General features: G+C 43.7%; 1 protein-coding gene across 10 annotated transcripts in view; it reads right to left on the minus strand.

The window, feature by feature from the left end:
* ELMOD1 (ELMO domain containing 1) overlaps positions 1-19,113 on the minus strand; it is a 65,210-nt gene that overhangs the window by 15,314 nt on the left and 30,783 nt on the right. For 7 of the 10 annotated variants that reach the window (XM_040583571.1, XM_040583574.1, XM_040583570.1 and 4 more), the window contains 4 exons: positions 6,645-6,790; positions 6,468-6,496; positions 5,155-5,252; positions 801-930 (listed from right to left, as the gene is read on the minus strand). In XM_040583571.1, coding sequence (XP_040439505.1) covers positions 801-930; positions 5,155-5,252; positions 6,468-6,496; positions 6,645-6,790 — 403 coding nt within the window. Of the gene's footprint in view, positions 1-800; positions 931-5,154; positions 5,253-6,467; positions 6,497-6,644; positions 6,791-10,435; positions 10,573-19,113 lie in introns of all 10 variants that reach the window. The other 3 variants (XM_040583576.1, XM_040583578.1, XM_040583577.1) reach the window with 1 other exon arrangement.

Consider the following 19,113-nt stretch of genomic DNA (forward strand, 5'->3'; position numbering starts at 1 on the left):
TTTTTATTAAAACCTCTCTGAAAATTCTGCAAGATGAAATTTTACTTGTAGCCAAGCTCATTATCACTATTTTATGTTTCTTGCCATTTCTCTGAAGCATCTTGCACTAGCTATGGTCAGGAACAGGATAAGAAGAAATACTGGGACTTGCTATTAAGACTATTTTCCACCCCCTTTATTCTTTTCTCAGTTCCTTTCCCATATAGGAGCTCTCTAGCTCTCACTCCGCTTATGACTTCAAGATCATCTTCCTGAAAAAAATAATTTTATCATCTGCTCCAGTGCAAGGCTTTCCTGAAAGCATGAGGTAAGTAAAAGCATTAAGTCACCCTTCCATCCCACACAATGAAAGCTAGAGGTTTGCCATTGGGATACATAGACAGTATCTTCAAAAAATAGGAGTGATTGAAAGGGGGGGAGGGAAAAAAAAAAGAAAAAAAAAAGACAAGTTTATTCCAGTTAAGAAAGAAAAATACTGTCCTCACACTGAAGAAAGGTGTACTGAAGTAGAACATAGGGCTATTTTTCCAGAGCTTACAGTACAGAGCTATTATCTGCAGTAAGAGCTTGGTATCCAGTGCCTAGATACAGTCAAGACAAGGGACACACATTCATCAACCAGGGAGTAAGCTGCTTGCTTGTCAGGTGTTACACCCAGACCAGATTAATATGCTGTATAGCCTTATCTTAAAACAGGTACACGATGGAGGAAGGTGACAATACCTCTTGATGCTTTACAGACCTTTATAAACCAGGCTGTTTGGAGCCAACATGAATAAAGGATGCCCTTAAGTGCCTACCTTAACAAGCATTTCCTCATGTTGCGGATTCTCTGAATCATATGGCTCTCTGCGCAGCTTTTCAACCTCTGCAATCAGATTTCTGTACCCCACAATCTGCAGCAGGCATGCCTGAAGAGATACTGCCAACCTCAGGGGGAAAAGCAGCAACACAATCCAACTCAATCACATGTAGCCATGAAACAGCACAACCATGTACATACCTATTTAATATACGTTACATACATTATACATATACATATATGTTACATCAATGAATTGGTACTCTAACAATTTCATTGCAATGGGAGAATCCCCAAAAGATCAATATTAAATTAAACAAGGCCTTGTGAAATGCACAGTTATTTAGTGCCTTCCTCAGATGATAAAATTTAGATTTTTTTTAAACTTTGAACAGTGAATTTTCACATTGAAGTCTCATTATAACTACACACAGCAGCATTGAATGCCTGCGTCAAGCAAATCACTGAATCCTTTCTCCTATTCAAACGGCAGGCTCTCAAACAATGCCCCAAGACCAGAGACACAAAGTTAAAAGCGGGGGAGGGGTGAGGAAACTCTGCAGAAAGCTAAAAATATTCATTTTCCTAGCATGTCACAAAAGCTAGCATAAAAAAGCCAAAACCCCAAAGTAACATAGTTGAAAGATCTGCCTCTAGGCAGCATTTTTTTCTGGTCTCCTGTTAAGAATCACTATAATGGCTCTCTTTCCATTGTAATGCAGATTTTATGTTTCCTTTTTACATTTCCTGATGCATCATTAAAAAAATCCACCAAACACACCAAAAAAAACAACTCTGAAAAAACAACACAAAACCCTCATATTTGATGTAGCTCCCAAGGCTCTAAATTACAACAGCTTACTCAGTTTTAGGTTAAGCTTTTATAATATTCAATAGAAGTCATGCAGTACACAGTTGCCATGCTCATAAGAATATTTAATTGTATATGGGAATAAATCCTTTCATTTTTAGTAATTTCTGAAATTATATGAATGCCTAATATGAATTTGTAGGGCACAGCTAAATCTACACCCTTGTTGCTCTGTAGAACACAAAGCACTGCACTGATATTAAGCTGCACAAGTTCCTCATCTGTCCTGTTTCATATACAGAAACATTTTGTTTATTCTGTAATATTGTTAGATTTTCTAAGCAGAAGGATTTTCACTACTTATCTTTTTAGATTAATCTACAGAATCAGAGATGTCATCATTAGGCCATTTCTCTTGTGGCAATTTCATGCTATTTAGGGTTATAATCCTTTAAGAATAACCTATGCAGTGTCTTCCCTCCCTTTGGTTGTTGGTTCCCCCCCCCACGCATCGCTCACTCTACCCTACAGTTTTACAGAAAGGCTGCATTTCAAAGAAGGCTGAAAAGCCTGTCAAGACTGCATGTCAATTACTGTAGTGCATCATTAAACCACAGCTTGTAATGTTTTTAACTACTCCATGACCTCAGAGTAGTTTAGAGCACAACACCACAGGCAGTAGCAAAACAGATCAGATTTATATTTAAAAAGTAAGTATAACTAAGTTCCAAGTTGCACAACATATACAAAGCAGGCCACATTTGCACTTTATCTAGAGCCAGTGAAACGCTCCATGCAATGTTATTCATGGGTGGTGGGTGTGGAATTAGCTTCCCCACTCTCCTATCAATTAAGCTTTTACTCTCCTTCCTGCCAGAGGATGTGCGTGAGCTGCTGATGCCCCACACCTCCTCATTGACATCCCTGTGCTGGTGGCAGCAGTTCTCAAAGCACAGGAGCAACCTGCTTGGACTTGCACAGCCATCACACTCTGCTCCAGGTGCTCCACCAGATGGAGAAGAGTCCAAAACTGGGAGTATTTCACGGACTGCTTCTATAGTTAGTGCACGTGTCACCACCTGGTTACTCAGCCTACTTGTTCCCACCACTAAATATACACATTTATCTCAGAGGCATTGATAAAGGGAAATAACTGCGGGCTGCCTCCTCTTCAGGTCACAGCAATCCCCAGCCTTTAGGAACAGCTCAGTGCAAACACCCCTGGGATGCTAGTTCAGCGCTGCAAAGATGCTACATTAACAAAAATGACTGCATACAGATTTGCAGAAACACATACAGCATGACATATGTCCCCTTGTCCTTACCCCAGGAGATTTCAGTTCTCTACTATGCAAGGGAAGGCCAGAGCTTCAGAACAAGACAGTGTGGATGCAGGGTTTTTTTATGTTCAAGAGTAGGAAAGCCAATGAATTTCCCTTAATCCTGGCTAAAGAAATAGCTGACCGGCTGAAACTTCTCCAAAAAACTTTAGTAAAAAATAAATGGCTTTTACATGTAAAAATTCAGTGCAGATGCTTAAAGTTTAACAGAACTGTAATAAATTTAATATAAGGAGCAATTTAGTGACAGGGTGTGCTTCTCTGTATGCTGCACTACTTTTCACATCCCAGGCCCCCATTCCTCACTGTTTTGAGAAAATATTTCACCAGACTGCATGGAGTGTATGGGGGGAATGGGGATGAAAGCTTCAGTCCTGCAAAATGTTGAATGCAAGGGTTCTAGCCCCAGAGCAATTAGGCATTTGTTCTGAGCTAAGCACATGAACACCACTAGCATTAAACAAAAAAAATACTTCAGTCGTGGGGTTTTTTGTTGTTGTTTTCTAATATTAGGACCAGATCACTCAAAACATAACTTCAGGTTTAAGGGACTGACTCAAGCAAGCATAAATCATTTGCATCCTTGCACTGTCTCTTCTGGAAGACAGCATTTCTTCAGACACCAAAGGCAATGCCATGAGAAGAATCAGGTGGTGATCTCCAGTGTCATACAAAATACCATTTTAATGAATTCCTTGTTTTTCCTTGAATTATTCCACCCAGTTACCCAGGGGTCCAACACTGAGAAGTGAGTACTTGAATCAGCCTGGTTGCTAATGCTGCAGTTACTGATATCCACAGGCCAGGCTCTGAACTGTGCACGTTTACATCCTACAGTTTTTCCTTGTATGTCATCTTTGCTAATTTTGCCGTCACTGATTTTTTTTTCTGAATTTCAGCTATCTGCATCCTGTGCAATACAAGAGTACCAGAACTGCGATACCCTCCTCAGATGGCCAGCCTTGCAGCAGGGCCTTGCACCTACTTGAAGCAGTTGCTTTTTCATTGCCCTCCGTTTGAAAGTTGTGTGGGCAAGGTCCTGTGAGGAGACACCCCTGGAAAAGCTCTGCACCCACTCCCAGGAAAACCTCACAGGGCTTCTCATCTATGAAAATGAGGTGCTCTCTTTGTTTTGTTTCTCTTACTTTCTTCCCTTCTTTAATGGTTGGGCTGCTATTTTTTCAATCCAGGTAGACAGTGGTGATGTCCACAACAGTTGTCTCTCAAGTCAGAGAGACACTCAGGGTACTCTGTTTCCTTTATGATCAGTAAAGCCTCATTTTAGGAATACCGAGTTACTGTCTTTTTCACTGGGGGGCAGTGCTAGGGGGTCATTTCTGTAATGAAACAACAAAAAAGTATTATATTTTTCCAACCGAGATTTTGGGTTTTGTTGTTGCCTTAGGACCACCTTAACTGTTGACGCTGCTGACCACTTAAAGAAAAGCAGCTATCAATTTATGGATGCCTATGCTGGATTATGTATATCTATTTCAAGTTTGGGAAGAGGAGTGAACTTCAGACTGATCAGCTGAATAATACAACCCTCAGCATTTCTCACACAGATTCCTGACCTAGAAAGTTTTGTGCCTTAAGCTAGGGGCTGAGAGGTAAGGCCACCACAAAAGTGGTATCACTTACTTTTGAAATATATGCTTGTAATTACAATGGTTTGTGTCAGTTTCTTCTTACCACTAACATCTTGTGCCATTAAAAAAATACCAGCTGTATTGTATTATTAAAACTTGTGTTTGGATAATTAAAGGCAGTTTTCAAACATAAAACAGTATACAGTTTATATCAGTTACAACCAGATGACTTCTTCCCTACTCAAAAAGCCACATACAGCCTTGCTAAGAAGCCACCGTTGCCGCTGCCAGGACCCACCTGCCTTGGAGGTATGGGGGCCCTGGGGAAGTGGCCCCCATAAAAATCAATGCATCAACAATATACTATGAATGATTCAGGAAACAGCAAAATAAAAGAGACTCAGGACTTGCCTATTACAGTCACCATACAAGAGCATTCATTTTTCCGTTGGCTTTTCAACAGCAAAGCTTAAGTTGGAGTTTTATGCTGAAAGACAGAGTTCATCTTCAAATTTTGTGCCTCAGTAAGTATAGAGCATCAGTACTCCATGGACCTAGGCACTAAGAAAATTAATAACTCCTGTTTGTTATGTAAGGAAACCATGAACTTACTGTGGATTTATATCTGGATTAATCCTTTTCAGTTCCATGATGTCATCTATCGTTTTCTCAATAGCATCAGGGTGAACACTTACTGAAGTTTGCAGCCGCTAAAAAGAGGTTTTAAACACATATTAATTCTTATGGAAGCTATTAACCAATGCAAGTTAAACAACAGTAAGTTTGATACCCCAAAGCTTCTAAGATTAAGAGCCCAGAAGACCCAACTCTCTCTCTATATCCCCCCCCCCCCCCTTTCCAGTCTATTCAACCCTACTGACTAGTTTCAGAGTACTAGCCCCATAAGAACTTCAATTGCTTTACCATGCCCTTGTAGTCTGTCTATCACAGTTCTGTAGCAGCTACCAGTAAAGATGATCTGCACTAAGGTGTTTGATCACGAAGCAGCTTCAGACCATTCACCCAGTTACCCTGGAATTGATAGCCTTCATTTGATGTTTCTTCTCACAGCACAATATCTTTCCTTTCTCTTATATATCATTGCACTTTGTAGATGTGCCCCGGAAGTTCAGTATTCAAAAATTGACATGTCTTCCAAAAATTAAGAGTTTGAACTTTCTGGTGCTTAATCTCAAAACTACACAATTGCTTAAAGGCAAGCTTTTAAGTAACATTCTGCCTTTCTTTCTGTTTGTGCTCAAGTACATTTGGAAGCACTATACTGAGCTAGAGGACATTGTTTTTGCTAATGCCAGGTAAGCTTTTCAACATCACTGATTCTCATGCCAAAGAGAAATGGATGACTAAATGATGCTATTTAACATATACACAAATGCTTTGTGAGAAGAATTTAGGTTAGCAGAACCAGTGCCACAGTGAAAGGATGAAACTACAGAGGCTCTTCTCCATTAATATATTTAAAAGGAAAGCAGAGAACAAAGTTGTCTTGGCTATCTAGGTACTGTTGCCTTCAGCCTCTTTTATCCCTGCTTTCCAGACAAAAAAAACCCACTGATGTGTAAAATGGGTAAAGTGACTGACTGCAGATTACAGAAAATTTAAGACAGGATGAGGAATCAAGCCAAGAAACCCCTAATTACAACACATCACCCTCATCTCCACCGTGTCCTGTTGCCCCCTTGACTCTATCAGTGCCATGGCATGCCTGTCCCTGGAGCACAGGACACTCTCTGATGTTGCTAGATCACCTGCTATTGTGAAAACAACTCTCTTCAGTAGAAGATAATTTTAATGTAAAATCATATCAAATCTTGCAGCGATTTTGGGGGGTGAGAAAATAGCAAACTGAACAAACCAACTGCACAGGACAACAGAAAAGGTAAACGATTAAATCTTTCACTCACCTTACTTTTTGAACCTTTCAGTGATGCCTCTGAAAGAGAACAGTGTTTGAAAGCACTGTATCAGACAAGCTAAATTTATATTGGATTCATTGAACAATTTATTTATAAGAATGAAGTCATACTATTTTTAGCACATGCAGAAAGGTACAAAGGCATGCAGAACGATTTTGCGGTTACCTATTTTCATAGTTCGGGCAGCTCCAGGTTTGGTATTGTAACAGATCCTTTGCAATTCACATTGACCTGTTAGTTTCCTGACCACAAATTTCAGGCAGCGCCACAAGCATTTGCAGTAGAAGTACAGGCATACCTGGAGAAACATCCTGGCAAAAGAAGAAGCCTGAAAATAAGCATCTTGAGCAGAGTTCACTTCAACAAGGTCAGTACCCAAATAGAAGGCACTTCCTCACCCGAAATTCCCATTGCCTAAGGGCACCTTTAAAGCAAAGCAGCATTCACACTGCAAAGGTTTACTCTGGTAAGTGTTAAATCATGCTTTTTAGTCTTAGCCAACACAAAAAACCACACACAAAGCACCAGAACTGAAAGCACAGAGTAAGTCAACTCCCGAGTTCTTAAAAGATTATTTCTAAAAAAATTTTGTTCCCTTGAAATGAAAGGCTATATAGTTTCCACTAATGCTTCGGGGAAACAGGACCACATGAAAAGGGAGCATAGTCCACCCTGTTATCTTGGTTGGTGAGGATCCAGGGAGCCACTACACCAGGGGTCCTCAAACTTTTTAAACAGGGGGCGGGCATGCGGATGAAGTGGCAGGCAGTCATCTGCGGCTGCTTGGTTTCCCCCCCCCCAACCCCGGGTGGTGGCAGGGGGGAGGGGTGGGGTGGCAGGGGGGTTCTGTAAATACCGGGGGCCGGATTGAGGACCCTGGGGGGCCGTATCCAGCCCGCAGGCCATAGTTTGAGGACCCCTGCACTACACCCTGGCTTAGCTTGACCTCTGCATCCAGCTGCTGCAAGCAGAGTGGCTGGTTATCCCAACAAACATGAATCAACAATCATGCCAGGTCCCCCGAGTGAAGAGTGACAACTAAGGAAACCAGAGCTTCCCCTCTTTCAAGAAGGAAGGTGTTTGAGAACTGTCCCGAGGACTGCCAGTTCTCCCAAGATCAGCTGTTATACAGCACTGATGCTGCGCAATTTCTCAAAGTACTGAGCTGACAGTAAGCCAAGCCGGCCCTTATTTAGATACTGTATCTAGTTCTGAGCCCCAGCAATACAAGACAGACTTTGACAAACTGGATGGATTTCAGTGGAAGGTCCCCAAGACTGTGGAGCACAGACCCTGTGAGGACAGGCTGGGAAAGCTGGGCTGTTCAGCCTAGAGCAGAGATAACTTCAGGGGGACCTAACGGCAGCCCCCAGTGCCTGTGTTAAGACCATGCAGGACACTGAGCCGGGCTCTTCACAGTGGTGCAGGGCAGGAAGACAAGGGGCAACAGTCATAAACTGAAACATAACAAGTTCAGCCTAGACATAAGGTGAAACTTCCCCCCCCCCCCCCCCCCCCCCCCAGGAGGACAGTCAGGTAGTGACACAGGTTGCCCAGACAGGCGGTTCAGTTTCCTTCCTCAGTTTTTTAAGCCCTGACAGAAAGAAGCCCTGAACAGCCCAGTCTGACCTCAGAGTTGACCTGCTGTGAGCAGAAGTTTGGATCAGGGACCTGCTGAGATCCCTCCCAGTCTGAACTATCCCATGGTCCTATGAAAGCCTGAAAAAGGCTGCATACATTAGAAATGCTCTATTTTAAAGTCTGTTAGCATTGCAGCTGCTACCAAAGCCCACATACTGCTACCACAATTACATAACACACCCCAAAAACAGATTTCACGGGCTATAATTTATTTGGACACAATTTAGCTTTCTTGTTTTTACAGCTATAAAGGCACAAATCCTGCCATGTTACTCAATTGCCAACCTCCACAGCGTGCACCAGGCCTTCAGGTGGGGAAGAGGATCCACCAAGGGTCCTTGGATTCAGAAGCACATCTCAGAAAAGGCAAATTGCAAAGACCTGAGAATGGGAACATTGCCACCTGGATATGTTCCTAGGCAACTGGCTTTAGGTGGCCATGCTAGAGCAGGGGGAGGGGACTAGACGACCTCCAGAGCTCCCTTTCAACTTCAGCCTCTCTAGGATAATATTATGGGAGAACATCAACACAGCTTCGCTATGTTAGCTTGCCATCAAATGGTCAAAAATAATTTGGTCCATTATGTTCTAAGCCTCTGTGTATGCATATATCATTAGCTCGTTACTTCCTCCACGTGCTGTTGTTGCTTTCAAAAAGCAAGTCATTTGTTAGGAGGCTCTGTATTATCTTTTTCAATGGAGTGCAGTGGTTGTTCTGAAATACTGAATTCCAGATACTCAATTCAGTTACAGCTTTAATAAAGCTTGGAGAGCTCCTTCACTTCCTAAAAACATTCTAAAGGGCATGGTGTAGAAGGACATTCAAGGAAGGGAAGATAAGTTAACTCATGTTAATATGTCCACACGGGAGTTTAATCTGCTTTATGTTCACTTTAGTCTAATCGCCTTTGAAGGGAGATTAAGCTAAGGGAACTAAAGCCATTTTATGTTTAAGTGGAGAGCATCCACACAACTATTTAACGTGCTTTAAAAGCATCCACTTTATCTTCACACTTTCAGTTAATTCACTTAACACTCCAAAACGCCTGCATGCAGGCAACCCCCCCTGTCTTTATGCAACAGGAAGCCTCTATTTTAGACAAAGTGAAACCTAAAGAATGAGGAATCACTCCCACGCTGGAACCAAGTTTTAGACAAGCAAAAGTTTCAGCTACTGACACTAAAATATTTGGGCATTACTGACATCGTCTGTCTGTCCTGTGTTCCCACCCCCATCCCAAGGTGGGCCAGAACACACTGCTGTGAGGAGTTCTTATGTGCTTCAAAGCAGGTTATCATCTTCAGTACTAAGAACAAGACCAGTTACCAAGAGGCAAGTCCGTCCTCAACCAAACTGCTATTCTTTTAAGTTCTTAACAGTCAGAAGTGTAAGTCAGTCTCATATAAAGTCAACTAATGCCTGCAACTGCAACCTTTAGTAGCAGCTTGAAAAACCCACAGGCTAACATCAGGCATCTTGGCTTTCCAGTAAACATTTGATATCAGCCTTCACAGATTTTACTAGTCCATCATCCCTGAAGAATCCAAACACAGCCTATTCCTCAGCCTCCTCAGAACATCCCAACTCTGTAGTCAGGCTGAAGGCCCAGAGAAATTAATACAAGAGGTTAATGACGAACAGGCAGGTAGAGTGCAGTAAAACAAAATTCCGGGTTTTCACCATACATTTATAGTAGAAATGTATGGTGCTTTCTTTCGGCTTCCTTTGTTTTCCAAAGGTTAGGTCTCTATTAGAGCAACTCACTACCCAAAGAGCTCATTTATATGAAAGAAGGGAGGAAATACTCAACTTCGTGTTAACAGCCTATGTAAGAAGATTTTCTTCTTATGAGCAAGATAGCTCCCATAAAAACCACAAGCCCTTTGAGAAAGTTCATGCCTACACTAAATTGCCTCCAGGGCTGAAGCATCACAACCCATTTCATTACTTAAAGCCTTGTTCTTACTGCATTGTGTGATGTGGGTAAACTTGCAGAGTGGGGCGAAGAGGTTGGGTACCTTTGAATTATATGTTGCCTTTAGGCTCAATGGCAGATTTGCAAATGAAAGGAAAAACTCAAAACGGAATAGAGCTGTGACCACATGGTTGCAACCACCTTCCCCACTAGAGTTTTGCTTTGGCTGCGGTTTCACAAAGATTAATAAAAATGCATCTACTAATAACGCATCACTACAGCACACAAACACTACATCTGTGATACACTAAAATATACTTAGCAGCTATTACTAATAAAGCAAACGAACACTAGTTTTGACTAAGTAACTGATAGAAGAAAATTAGCCTTTGTGGATACCTTCAGTTTTCTACTACTCATCCATCTCAAGCTTACAGTTGAAATCTTCCATTAGTAACATGAATGACAAAAGGTAACACAAGTTTGGTTTTCAAAGGGTTGTTCTTTATAGAAAGGAATACTTGCTTGCAGAAGTCCTGTAATAAAAGCATACTAGTGATTATGTAAGTCAAGTTCTGTGTTAGCCACTACACACTTCAGTTCATGTAAGCAAAGTGGAGACAGTGGCAGCTATAAAATAAAACATAGCTTATTGTCAACAAGAGCCCACATGAAGCATAGCTTGAGCCATGTGTCTGACCACAACACTGTGGCATTCACTTCTGGTTTGGTTTAGAAGACAGTTCCAAACCTTCTCTCTGCTCAACCTCTTCTATGTTTTTGGGTTGTTTTTTTTCTGCTGGCCTTCACAGGTTTTCTCAGTACGGAAAATAGTGTGCTTCACCAGCAGTTTGTGTAATCACCTACAGCGATACTTAAGATCCCAAGGTGACCTTTAAGAACAGAAGTATTACAGAAATGAAGGTGTCCCTCAGAGACTTGCACTTTACTCCTCCCCATCCTGATACAAGCTCCTTTTCCTCCTGTATTACATGCTGCTGTACAGACCTATAGATTTCTGTCTATACAGGCAAAGTGCATTACAAGAATTCATACAAACACCTATTCAGGTAAACCAAAGAAAAAACCTGTATAATAAGATGCTCAGAATAGGTGTACCCCTATAAGTTAAAAAAAAAAAAAAAAAAAAAAATCTATCAAAGGGGGCAGGAGGCCTGCATGGATGAACAAGGAGCTTCTGGTAAAACTCAAACAGAGTGAAGTTTACGGGATGTGGAAAAAAGGACAGGCCACTTGGGAGGAACATAGGGATGTTGTCAGAGCACACAGGAAGGCAACAAGGAAGGCTACGGTCCATTTGGAATTAAATCTGGTGGGGGAGGTCAAGGACAACAAGAGCAGCATCTTCAAGTACATCATCAGGAAAAGGATGACTAGGGAAAATGTGGGCCTATTGCCGAATGAGGGGGGTGCCCTGGTGACAAAGGACACAGAGAAGGCAGAGCTACTGCATGTCTTCTTTGCTTCAGTCTTCACTGAAAGTAGTTGTGTAGTAGAATGTAGCCAGCCCCAGGGGTCAGTGCTGGGTCCAGCCCTGTTCAACTTACTCATCAATGACCTGGATGAAGGGACAGAGTGTGCCCCCAGCAAAGTTGCTGATGATGCAGAACTGGGAGGAGTGGCTGATGCACCAGAAGGCTGCGCTGCCATTCAGTGAGACCTGGACAGGCTGGAGAGCTGGGCAGAGAGGGACCTCATGGAGTTCAACAAAGGCAAGTGTAGGGTCCTGCACCTCAGGAGGAACAACCCCGTGCAACAGGGCAGGTGAGGGGATGACCTGCTGGAGGGCAGCTCTGCAGAGAAGGACCTGGGAGTTCTGGTGGGCAGCAAGTTGCCCATGAGCCAGCAGTGTGCCCTTGTGGCCAAGGTGGCCAATGGGACCCTGGGGTGCATCAGGAGAAGAGTGGCCAGCAGGTGGAGGGAGGTGATCCTCCCCTCTACTCTGCCCTGGAGAGGCCCCATCTGGAGTGCTGTGCCCAGCGCTGGGCTCCCCAGTTCAAGAGAGACGGGGAACTACTGGAGAGGGCCCAGCGGAGGGCTGCAAAGCTGATGAGGGGACTGGAGCATCTCCCTTATGGGGAAAGGCTGAGAGAGCTGGGCCTGGTTAGCCTGGGGAGGAGAAGGCTGAGAGGGATCTTATCCATGTCTACAAATATCTTAAGAGCAAGTGTCAAGAGAATGGGTCCAGGCTCTTCTCAGTAGTGCCCAGCAACAGGTCAAGGGGCAACAGGCACAAACTGCAACACAGGCAGTTCCACCTGAATATGAGGAAGAGCTGCTTCACCTTGAAGGTTACAGAGCACTGGGACAGGCTGCCCAGAGAGGTTGTGGAGTCTCCTTCTCTGGAGACATTCAAAATCTGCCTGGATGTGATTCTGTGAAACCTGATCCAGATGAACCTGCTTTAGCAAGGGGGTGGACTAGATGATCTCTAGAGATCCCCTCCAACCCCGAACATTCTGTGATGCACACAGGCCCAATCAACAAGCAGTTCAATTGCCAAGGATGCTGTATGAGTAGAAACACATGCAGCCATCCTCCCATAAGTCAGGGTTACACATTCCCAGTCATTGATGCCAGCAGTCACTTAGACATCAGAAGCTGCCTATTAGCTCCTGAGCAGTAACCAATGCAACTCAGTATAGTTCTCCCAACTGTGGCTCACAGAAAGTCACTGAGCTCTGAGAAAAATATACTTGTTACTTGGGTTCCAAGAAGAAAAAAGTAGAAAAAATTATCAGAAATACAAAATATTCTGTAGAATTCACTTGCATGTCTTGAAGAGACTTAGAGAATACCACCCAGCACTTAAAGCTACCACAACAATAGCCTGAAGTGCCAGGAAATGTAAAGGTTTCTTCTGTGTAATTAGAAAACATCACTTTAGGGCTGGGATATGCACTTATTTCACCTCTCCTTCTTCCCTGCTCTTCTACCTTTAACTCCTTCATATCTTCCCTGCTGTGTGTCACACTGTTTCTGAGCTCTAATTTTTTGCTAAGAACAGCTTTAACAAATAAAAAGAAATGAAACAAAAAAAACCCCAACAACAACAGAAAAATTAGGTAGTCAGTACCCTGGCAAGGACTGTCAGGAATGCTGCAAAACCAAAGAAGCAATTGATCTTTATCAGCAATAATGGGGCACAGCAGAGGTTCTGGAGTGTTGGTTTCCATGAGGGAGGGGATGAACAAAGGTGGTTCTGCAATTGCTGGGATCCTTGCAAGACACAGAGAAATTTAGAGCCAAATAGAAAACAAATTAAGAGTATCACTGCTGCAGTCACACCACTTCTATTCTCCACAGCACGTGTTGCTTTGCCTGGGGTAAAAAGCACACTGCAACAAGAAGCAGAGAGAACTGAGCATGTTGTTTCACACCCTGACATTGCAAATGGAAGGACAGAAGTGGTTCTCAGCATGGAGTCTCATGGTTTGCCCTTGTCTAACCCAACTGATGTTGGGCCAGTGTGATGGGAGTGGCATACATGATGGTTATTAGAATTTACAACTCTTCCCAGTGACAGTATGACATCACATTTTCATGAAAGCTGGCTTTTTATTTAAAGGTCACTGGCTCTAGACAGCCTTTTCCATGATAAACAGGCAGAAGCAAAACTGAGCAAAAGGTTTCCAATGTTGTGAAGCTCATTCCTGACGTGAAAAAAATTAAAGATTGATTACTGTGCAACATTTTTTAAACTAATAAAAGTGTTTCATCCCCTCACTAATTTCAGAACCTTAGTATTTTCAAAGCTAGTAAAAACCAGAACAAATACTTTGGGTAAAATGAAAACTTCAACTAAATACTCAGTGCTAGTGACTACACCTACAATTGGGGTGGGGTGGGGGGTGAAAGAAGCAAAGCCCAACAAAAAATTTTAAATACTTTAAAATAATGAAATAAAAGTCACAGTCTACTTACACATTGTTTTCTTTCCTGTGTGTACTCTTTTAGGTCCTATGGATAGGAAAGATTCTTACACAACTATCTTTGCTGAAGGACAGACTCAGCTCAGAGAAGGAAGTATTGTACACCAGTATTTCCCTCCTTAGAATTCTAATTATAGCTTGAGAAATCAAGGATGCATCAGTTATGGATGACAAGCTATCAACATAGGTGAGTGAGCAAGAGGCACTACCCTGCTAGGAGCTAATTAACCTAGCTATCTTTAGTTTATTTGTATAACTTACAGTGTATATACAAGGTCAAACAAGAAGTAACATACAAACACACCAATCTGCCACAGGCAAATCTGCTATTAGCTCCTTTACAAAACAAGAAATTTTTTTCATTCTTTGCCTTTGCAGACTTGACAACTGAAATCCACCTTATCTCTTCATTTAGACATGAAAGCAAGTCACCGTGGCAACGAAGGAAGACATAAGAGTAGTTTTTAACAGCAGCTTTCCACACATTCCCTACTCTCGCTTTTTGCTTGCTTGATTTTCATTTTATCTGATGTGACTCCAGTAAGACAAAACTTATGCTTAAAATCTGCTAGTGCTTACAGACTGTTTTGCAGTCGATCAAGAGAAGGTGTCAGGTTTCTAGAATTAATTGAAAAAACCTAGGTGTCTGCTACAGTTGGTTCTCCAAGTTGTTATTATTTCAGATGTTTAAGATAAGTTATAGTCAAAATGAAACTGTCACTAACAGACTCCTCAAAACCCCCATACAAAGATGAAAGCACTGAAAGATTAAATATTTTACTGAGAAACAGTTTTTATGAAATAAGATTTATTTCAGACTTTAGTAATAATTCATATCAGAGCAAGCTGAGAAAGAAAAGAAACCTAGAACAGCTGATTTTATTTAGACATTGCCTTGGAACAAAGAACAAAGTGTTCACTGGCCAACAGCACTCCCCTGAATTTAGCAGTTTAGAGTTATTCCAAGTACTGGACCGTTTTAAAAAAAAAGCTTCTCATTCCACTGGAAAGCAGCAGCTGTTGAAAACAAGTAGATGAAAACCCATAGATGAGCTTCTGTTAATTAAGGATCCTCCAGTCTAAAATTATATTCTTATAAAAGATCTAGATGTCAAAGTAGCTGCTGTTTGTGGAAGCACAGCCCCTTTCTTCACTATTCAGATGTGTAGTACAATCCTGGGAAAGGCAGGAATAAAGAAAGCAATTGACACTGAGAAATGAGACTGCACAAGCAACTGATTCAATTTAGGACTTATTCTGAAGTTTTGAAATGGTTCAGATACTGTAGGACTTCAGTTTATTAAAAGCAGTCTTACTGCATGGCACCGCAACATGTACCTTCTCTTATCTTTTTAATTGTCTCATTCAATGGCTGAACTTTGTGTTAGAAATGTATTGAGACACATTTTAAATTACTTTTACAACAACAATTTCACTTCCCAGTTAAAGTAGAGATGGTGACTGTCAGCAAAGGTAGGTAACTTCAGAGCTGAGCCATTTTGCAAGAGATAAAGGGTGCCTTTCAGAGTAAGCCTTAAAGAGAAAAAACACATACAAACACATCCCCAACGCCAAAACTAAGCCACCTGCCCCATGGGTCAAGTAAATACACATCAAAAGCAATAAAACACTACGTCATAAGTTTTTAAAGGGATATTAAATACTTGTCTATTGTCCTAAATATCAGTAAGAACAAATTTATCACCTTCAAGTAAAACATAGTTTAGCCAGTATTGTCAATAGCATGAAGCAAATATTTTTACTTCCTTTAAATATGAGGATGTACAAGTGTTACTTTGATAAAACTAAGCAATTGCTTCAATTGCAGAAGACTAGTCAATGCTCAAAGTTTTACCTTTCCCATTGCTTTTTATGTAAGGCCCTTAAAGCTCCATATGTTTGTGGATGATAATACAGATTGTAGTCTATACTCAGCCTCAGTGAGACATATCTGGAGTACTGTGTTCAGGGCTCCCCAGTACTAGAGACATAGGCATATAGAAGAGGTCCAACAGAGGGCCACAAAGGTGATAAAGGGAGTGGGAGCATTTGTTGGAGGACATAGTGAGAGCTAGGGGCTCAGGGGGATCTTACCTATGTGCATAAATACCTGCTGGGAGTAGCAAAGACAACAGAGCCAAACTCCTCCCTGTGGTGCCCACTGACAGGACAAGCAGTCATGGGCACAGACAAATGCAGGAATTACATCTAAACGTAAAGGTGTTCTTTCAATTTTTCTTGTTACTGGTTTTAAATTCTAAGAGTCACTACCTAAACTCCAGGTTTGATGTTTTGATTGTCTAGAGCTTAAGAGTGGTGACAACAACGTTGAGTGTTTATTGGTAAGAATCAGGGGGATGGCGAACAGGGCAGATATGGTGGGAGTCTGTTACAGACTGCCCAACCATGATGAAGAGGCAGAAGAAATATTCTTTAAGCAGCTGGTAGATCTCACAATCGTTAGCCCTTATTCCTGTGGGGAACTTCACCTTACCAGGTGTCTACTGGAAACAAAGTCTAGGAGGTTCCTGGAGTGTGTGGAACTGTAACCTCCGGGCACAGCTGGTGAGCCAGCCAACTAGGGAAGGCACCTCGCTGGATCTGTTGTTTGTGAACAGAGGAGCACTGGCGGGGAATGTGATGACCGGAGCCTGTCTTGGGCATAGCGATCACAAAATGACAGGATTTTTCATTCTCGGAGAAGTAAGGAGGGGGATCAGCAGAGCTGCCACCTTGGACTTCCAGAGGGCAGACGTTGGTCTGATTAGGAGCCTGGTTGGCAGAGTCCCTTGGGAGGCACCCCTGAAGGGCAAAGGGGTCCAGGAAGGCCAGTCCTTCTTCAGGAAAGGAATCTTAAAGGCGCCGGAGCTGGCTGTCCCCATATGCTGGAAGACAAGCCCGTGGGGTAGAAGACCAGCTGGGCTGAACAGAGAGCTTTGGCTGGAACTCAGGAGGGAAAAAAGGAGAGTTGATGACCCTGGGAAGGAGGGGCAGGCAACTCAGGAGGACTGCAAGGAAGCTGTGAGGTTATGCAGGGAGAAAATGGGAAGGGCCAAGGCCAGTGAGAACTTAATCTGGCTACTGCCGTAATGGACAACAGAAAATGTTTCTGTAAATACTTGAGAAGGGCTAAGGAGAATCTCTGTCTTCTATTGCATGTGGGGGAAACCACAGTGACAAAGGGCGAGGAAGAGGCTGAGGTACTCGATGCCGCCTTTGTCTCAGTCTTTAATAGCAAGACCAGTTGTGCGCAGGGTACCCAGCCCCCTGAGCTGAAGGACAGGGGCAGGGAGCAGAATGAAGCCCCCAGAATCCAAGGGGAAAGGGTCAGGCACCCGGTACAACACTTTGGTACACACAAGTCTATGGGGCCAGATGGGATCCACCCAAGGGCACCGGCAGAGCTGGCAGAAGTGCTGACCCGCCACTTCCCATCAGTTATCATTAGTCCTGGCCAACCAGGTGACTGGAAGTCAGCACATGTGACATCCACCTGCAAGAAAGGCCGGAAGGAGGATCTGGGGAGCTGGAGGCTGCCAGCCTGACCTCGGTGCAGAGGAAGGGTGTGGAGCAGGTCATCTCAAGTGCCTTTACGCAGCACGTACAGGACCACCGGGGGATCAGGCCCAGCCAGCAGGGGGTTATGAAAGGCAGGTCCTGCTTGACTAACCTGATCTCCTATGGCAAGGTAACGGGCTTTGCGGATGAGGGAAGGGCCGTGGATGTTGTCTGCCTGGACCTTAGTAAAGCCTTTGACGCAGTTTCCCCAAGCAGTCTCCTGGAGAACCTGGCTGCCTGTGGCTTGGGTGGGAGCAGTCTGTTCTGGGTAACCAGCTGGTTGGACGGCCAGGCCCGGAGAGCGGTGGTGAACGGGGTTCAATGCAGCTGGCGGCCGGTCACACGTGGTGTTCCCCAGGGCTCAGTACCGGGGCCAGTTCTGTTTAATATCCTTATCCATGACCTGGACAACGGGATTGAGTGCACCCTCCCTGAGTTTGCAGAGGACCCCAAGCTGGGCGGGAGTGTTGATCTCCTTGAGGGTAGAAAGGCTCTGCAGAAGAATATGGACAGGCTGGATGGATGATGGGCCGAGGCCAGCGGTGTGAGGTTCAACCAGGCTCAGTGCCGGGCCCTGCCCGTGGGTCACACCAGCCCCAGGCAGCGCTACAGGCTGGGGCAGGGGGCTGGGAGCTGCCCGGTGGGAAAGGGCCTGGGGGTGCTGGCTGACAGCCGGCTGGGCATGAGCCCCCCGTGTGCCCAGGTGGCCAAGGGGCCAGCAGCGTCCTGGCTGGTGTCAGAAACAGTGTGGCCAGCAGGGCCAGGGCAGTGACCGCCCCTGTACTGGGCACTGGTGAGGCCGCACCTCAAATACTGGGGTCAGCTTTGGGCTCCTTGCCACAAGAAGGACACGGAGGTGCTGGAGCTAAAGAAGGGCAACGGAGCTGGTGAAGGGTCTGGAGCACAGGTCTTATAAGGAAACTGGGGTTGCTCAGCCTGGAGAACAGGAGGCTGAGGGGAGACCTTATCGCTGTCTACAACTACCTGAGGGGAAGTGTTAGCAAGGTGGGGTTGGTCTCTTTTCCCAAGTAAAAAGTGATAGGACAAGAGGAGATGGCCTCCAGTTGTGCCAGGGGAGGTTTAGGTTGGATATTAGGAAAGAATCTCTTCAACGAAAGGATTTGAACAGGTGGTCCAGGGAAGTGGTTGAGTCACCATCCCTGGAGATATTTAAAAGATGTGTAGAGGTGGTGTTTAAGGACATGTTTTAGTGATGATATTTGCAGTGCTAGGCTCATGGTTGGATTCGATGATCTTAAAGCTCTTTCCCAACCTAAATGATTCTATGATTCTAAACAATCATAACAGGTTATTCAGAGAAGCTGCAGAGTCTCAATCCCTGGCGATTCTTAAAACATGACTGGACACAGCTCTGAGCAATCTGTTGTGGCTGATCCTGTTTTGATCAAGGGGATTGGACTTGATGATTTCCATAGCTGCCTTTCAGCCTCACTAACCACAGGATCACAGAATGGTTGAAGGATAAACATACTCTGAAATGGAAAGGTCTGGATGAAAAAAAGAGAATTCAGCGATATTAAATACAAAACAGACTATGTTAGAAGT

This window comes from Falco naumanni, chromosome 2, assembly GCF_017639655.2.
Source record: "Falco naumanni isolate bFalNau1 chromosome 2, bFalNau1.pat, whole genome shotgun sequence".
Taxonomy (NCBI): Eukaryota; Metazoa; Chordata; class Aves; order Falconiformes; family Falconidae; genus Falco; species Falco naumanni.